We start from the raw sequence: 6000 nt of genomic DNA, 5'->3' as shown, positions 1-6000 counted from the left end.
AGGGCTGCTGCAAAGCTACCCGGAAGAATGAACCCAGCTACCTTCCGACTGAATGCTCTAATGGCGCGGAGATTCGTCTCCGCCGCCGAGCATCACACTCTGCAGCAGGCAGGCCCAGTGGAGCGAAAGAAAAAGACAGCAGGACGGTGGAGATGAGGAGGCTCTGTGTCCACGACCTGCTGCAACAGACAGAACAGCGCGAGAACAGCACAAGACATATTGCTGCTCAGAGTGAAAGAGCAAAAATGTTTCAAGACCGCCTATCCCCCTTCTCTGCCTGCCTGAGGGGTACACACAGCATTATGAGAAGGATTTGAGCTGACACAAGTCACAGTCGCTCCATCGCCGGTGTGGAGGAGGAAGAGGAGAGGGAGGAGGAGGGGGGGATGAATAATTAAACCAGCCAGTGCTGCTCGGCTCTGACGTCTTGTGTTTTATGGGGAGGTGAGGCGAGCCGGCAACAACAACAACAAGCAGCACCTCCTCACATGACAGCCCGAGGATACAGCATCCAAGGAACCTCGATTTTCCCGAGGACAGGGCATCATTTCAGAGAGCAGCAGTAGAATAATAGCTCCCTCTCAAAATGACACCCGTCGCTGCGGCACACCATCACAGATTGCCGGTCTATCACTCCCCACACACAGGATGAAATGACAGCCCTGCCCCGCTGATAGCAAGGCATCTGAGCCTGAGTAGGTGCTCCTTCTGGCTTAGCCCGGCTTTGATGTTATTATACCAAAGCAGTGCAATATTCAGCTCTGAGATTCACTACCTGCTGCTGAGGTGATCTATTAAAGCTCAGTATTTGTGAAGCTGAGAAAACGGAAGGGTGAAGAAATGTAAGAAGCAGGTATCCTTTTTTTTTTTTTAAAGCTTGTCAAGAAGAAGAAGAAAATCCTTTATTCAGGAGCAAATGTGGAAACAGACCCGGCAACAATCCCGTCTGCTCAGCTGCAGAATTACATTTCAATAACACACACACACACAAAAACAAGAGGAATTAAGAGCACTTCCTGCTTTCTTTCTGAGCAATAATCCAAATAGTTTACCCCTAAAACAGGATTACTGTCTCTTTCCCGCTTGGATTTCGCGCGTCGCTTCCAGAAAAATAAATAAATAAAATAAACCTACCACGTGCAGACGGAAAAAGAAAGCGTGAAGAAGAAAAAAGATGAGGCGGTCTTGTGGTGTAACGTAGTTGTTTATTTTAATTCCACAAATTTTTCAAAAAAATTACAAAATACTCAAATGGAGAGAACACAGGACTCACAATTTTTCTTATTATTTCTACTTTTTTGTTTACATTGTGTCATCCCATGGTGACTACTCATATATACAATAAGCTTCAAGATACCAGTATATATATAAATCTTAGCAGTCAGAATTTACATTCTGCTATTGCCGCTTTGAAACAAGAAGCTAAACCATTGACAACACTTAACATCAAAGGCTTCGGAGACACAAAAAAGAGGGAGTAGGAGGTGAGGGATCGTCAGGAGGAGATGATGATGATGATGCTGAAGAAGAGTAGGTTGTGAGGAGACATGGTGGGGCGAGGGATAAATTGGTGGGCGATGGAAAGACAAGAGTGGACAGGCTGTTGTCAGAGCTTCAGAGACGCGAGTGTGGTAAATGATAGTGCTCCATAGGACGATATGGTCGCTTTTAAATGCAAGTACAGTTTCTTTGATTAGTTAAAATAAAATTATACAATTATAAAATCAAATAAAATCGTCCATGACGGTCAAACAGTCTTAGTGCATGGAATAATTGCAGAATCTGTGTCATGGGCTACAGAAAGAAAAACGTGGGCTCGTGTGCACTGGTAATGACGGGTCAACACTACATGTAACAGTCAGTGGCAGAAACAAACACCACCTCTGAGGCCTCAGAAGGCCATGTGTATCCCTAAGGAACCAAGGCGTACAAAAAAATATACACACACACACACACACACACACACACACACACACACACACACACACACACACACACACACACACACACACACGCACAAACATCATCGACCTTACACCTCCTGGAGGTCAAGTGTCGGCAGGCCCCCCTCTAGTGTCACAGTGAACATTATTACAGCCTAGGTGGAGGATGGCTCAGTCGGATTTGAGCCCTGCAACAAACACCGATGACGGGACGGGGGAAAGAAAAAAAAAAAAAAAGGGGGGGGGGGGGGGGGACATTTAGAAGACAAACTAGAACAGACTCACAGCCACTCATTCACACAACAAAAACAGTCCTGTCAGGCTCCTGTTACAGTGAACACTGTTTAAAAAAAAATCAAAGCAATTTCCCCCCCCAAATTTCTTTCATTCAGCCGATGTTTCAGGTGACCACATATCCTTTAAAAAGAAATCCTAAAAGTAGAGGATTCATTTAGCTCTTAAATAGTAATTTCAATCAAAATGGATAAAATCAGCTGAGCTCGAGGACGCTCCTTCAGTGCAAACTCTTTTTTTTTTTTAATATCTTCCCTCCATCCTCAGCGTGCACTCCACAGAAGCGCCAGCGACCACGGTGTCACTTCTTCAAGTGCTTCCCCCATCGTTAAAAGTCCACACGCCGAGTTCAACCGGCCGAGCGTGGAAGGCGATGAATGGATGTGGTTGGCGTGACAGGCTGATGGTTTACATAGTGCATGTGTGGCTAAATCTAAACAGTGATGTCAGAGGAACGTCACAACGCAACCGTAACTCTCAGAAACTGCTCGTATAATGCCATGGTGCTCCCCTCTGAAACAAGGGATAATGCTTTGAAACAATTATAACTGGAGGTTGAAACGACTTGGTTTGGAGTCCACACCTAGTAATAATAATAATTATAATAATAATTATATGTTTATATATACTATTTACAGACTCAAAAACGCCATGCTGTAGCTTTTCTTAAAATTATGAAAAACCTCCAACAATGTATTAAAATAAATGTTGAATTTAAGATAGCACTTGTTATTTTTCCATAAATGGTCTGACCGGTCTCGGCTTTTTCTTTTTTTTTTTTGTTTGTTTGTTTTGTAATAAGCACAGTGTCTTGTTCTAGCACCTACAAAAAAAACATCAGGGAAGCTTGTCATGCAGGAGTCTTGAGGATGTTGTCACTACTGGCTATATACCAAAGAAAGTCAATGTCTTGGAAAATAATAATTAAAAGAAAAGAAAAGAAAAAAGGTCCTCGACATGAACAAAAACAAAAATCTCAGGAGAAATCTCAGACGATTCACTTGGCTTTTTCTGTTCGTCAAAACTGAAAGTGTTCAGAGGATCCTGAAGAGCCTCTTTGAAACTGCTCTGTAACAACTTCCTGTGTCCTGCACCTGTCAGTCGCCGCCTCCCTCGGCTCGTTACAGCTGCTTGTCGCTCTCCTTCTTCAGTCGACTGAAAGGACAAAAGAGCAATGTTTTAAAATAAAAAAAAAACAAAAAAACAAAACATAATCAAGCATGCTCAGAAAACCCGACTACAACAATAATTAGGATAAACTACCTGTAGTAGTCCTCCTGGCCAGGCAGTGGTCCTCCGTGCATGTGATGGTGCCCGTGCAGCCACTGCTGCTCCATGGCTAGCCTCTGGAGCTCGGCCGACTGGGCGTGCATGGCCTGCAGCTGATGGGCCGCCGACATAGTTGGTGGAATACCTGCTGGTAGGTCCCGTGGGTATGGAGTACCTGGAGGAAGACCCAACACAGAAAATGTGAGCAGGCTCAGACTGATAGATGATAGAAGCTCAGACTGATAGATCTGAGTAAGGAGAGTCAACACTGGCTGAGAACCTACCAAAAACTGGGTGTCGCAGCATCTCGTGTTCGTGCGGCGGCTGGCCCAGGAGAGGGTTGGGGATGGCGCCGGGTGGGTAAGGGAAGCGTGCCAGGTGAGGTCCGGCCAGGGGATCTACTGCCAGCGGATGGCCGCCGGAACCTGGAGGACACACAAGACATTCACCACCACCTTCTGGGAGTCAGAGTCTTAGGTTCAGGGTACACTCATTACAAGATAGTGTATCACACAGCATGCTACAGACATTAATGATACTCAGCTTAATGTAACGTTACTCCTCAAGGTTGATTTAAAGACTGCAGGGACTACGTTACTATATTTATCCATTGTAAAAAATCTGTTGGCTCTGTCAGTAACTTAAGGAAGATATGACTTCCTGTCATCCAGCCTGTCAGTGATGTACACTACATTACAGTGACACTGATCACAAGTCCCTTTGTTCAGTCTTTAATGAGAGGAGTAACAAATTAGTGCAGTACATATTATATATATATATGTATATAAATATAAATATATAAATGATACAATACCATGACAGATATGCTCACTTCGATACTTAATACAATATATCATTTGTTCATTTCACTGCAACAACTTTGTCAAAACATCTCTTTCCTTTTAAACAACATCAGAATAAGTGCAGATAAATGGCAAAATTTCAAACAGCAACATGCTTCCTGAACTCAAAAAGCAGTCTGGCATCTGTTATGTTTAATCAAAATGTAGTAATTAATACTACATAACCAAAAATACAATATATATATTTATTTCAGAGTGATAACAGGTTAAATTGACCTGTGAGTGACTCAGAGCTCTACTTTTGGTCTTCAAACATTTAATTAAATAAAGTATCTGTTCATTCTTAAGTTGTCATCTGTAATTAAAGCTTCTAAATTCAGTTTTTAATTTCACTGTCATGCATTTATGAATTAAGCAGGGCTTTCGTTTACCTTGGTGTAAGGGATCTTGCTGGTGGAGGTGGAGATGGGAGTGAATATGTGAGTGCTGGTGGTGGTGCGGCGTGACATTGAACATCTGCAGACGAGCGATGGGATCATTGGCCACTGTTGCCATCCTCTCTGCATGGAGTCTCTCTGCTGCCAGCCTCTCTGGGTAGCTCATTTCTGGGCGCAGCTGGGGCCCCGCAAGGGCTAGCCGCTCACGCTCTAATGGGTTCAGGCTGGGATGAAAGGAGGCGAAAGGGTGAGGGCCGGCCATGGGGGGCAACGTGATGGCCCCGTGGCGAGCAAAGTGTTCCATGGGGTTTGTGGAAGGGTGGAGTGTGTCCATCTCTGGAGGCTTGACCTCAAAACCAGGTTTCATCCTTTCCCTCAGCTCCCTCTCGCGGATTTCCCTCTCGCGCATCTCCCGCTCTCGAAGCTCACGCTCCCGCATGGCTGGGTCAGCGTTGTATAAGCTGGGCATGTGATAAGCTATCAGCGAGTCTGCGGGGTTGAGTGACACAAAGAACGGGTGGTTTCGATTGGTGGGGGACATGACGTGGGGCCGGGCATACTCGCTGAGGGTGCGTAGGGCGGGTGTGTCGGGGCCAATGTAGGGAGGCACAGCTGCAATAGTAGTCGGGGGACCGTCGAAGGGTGGACGCATGTGGGCGGGGCCGGCCATCTGAGGTTCGCTCATTCTGCCTTCGTGAGATGAACTGGAGGCTTTCTGTGAGGAGAGGAACATCATGCTTAGTTTTTCTTACTTTTATTTTTTTTAACGAAACCAGTGCGAAACATAAAAGTAAAAGAACGATTACACCACTCACCGCGGCTCTCTCAGCTTCCTTTTCTCGTTCCCGCTCTCTTTCTCGCTCCTTTTCCCTTTCCCTCTCTCTCTCTTTTTCCTCCCTGGCTTTCTGTTCTGCTTCCCGTTTGGCTTTCTCCAGAGCTTCCTCTCTCTTCTTGGCCAGTTTAGATGAAGCCAGGGGCGTGAAGTAGAAATCGGTCCGAGCACACGAGTTGTACCCCCGGTCCAAGTGCTTGTAGAAACTGTAGAAACACAGACACAAAAATAAAAACGTTAAAATAATGTCTTACGTTCATAAACTGACATTTGTTTGGAGAAAAAAAAAAAAAACTGATAAAAGAAGGTTTGATCATCATATCCATGTGAAATTTTGTGTACTGAATGGCAGGATAAATGATGAAAACACCGCTGGTATTAGCTTGCATTAGTCCATGTTTTAAAAGCAAACAAACTCCCTC

General features: G+C 44.9%; 1 protein-coding gene across 2 annotated transcripts in view; it reads right to left on the bottom strand.

Annotated features, from left to right (window-relative positions):
- Positions 1-1173: 1173 nt before the first annotated feature.
- rerea (arginine-glutamic acid dipeptide (RE) repeats a) overlaps positions 1174-6000 on the bottom strand; it is a 91487-nt gene continuing 86660 nt past the window's right edge. The window contains exons 18-22 of one of the 2 annotated variants that reach the window (XM_080899815.1): positions 5562-5784; positions 4741-5461; positions 3791-3931; positions 3501-3681; positions 1174-3392 (exon numbers count right to left, since the gene is read on the bottom strand). In XM_080899815.1, coding sequence (XP_080755941.1) covers positions 3359-3392; positions 3501-3681; positions 3791-3931; positions 4741-5461; positions 5562-5784 — 1300 coding nt within the window. In that variant the 3' untranslated portion in view covers positions 1174-3358. Of the gene's footprint in view, positions 3393-3500; positions 3682-3790; positions 3962-4740; positions 5462-5561; positions 5785-6000 lie in introns of both variants that reach the window. The other variant, XM_080899814.1, reaches the window with a different exon arrangement.

This window comes from Rhamphochromis sp. 'chilingali' (assembly GCF_963969265.1).
Source record: "Rhamphochromis sp. 'chilingali' genome assembly, chromosome: 12".
Taxonomy (NCBI): Eukaryota; Metazoa; Chordata; class Actinopteri; order Cichliformes; family Cichlidae; genus Rhamphochromis; species Rhamphochromis sp. 'chilingali'.
Note: the sequence above shows the minus strand (reverse complement) of the source record. Positions and strands in the feature narration are given on the sequence as shown.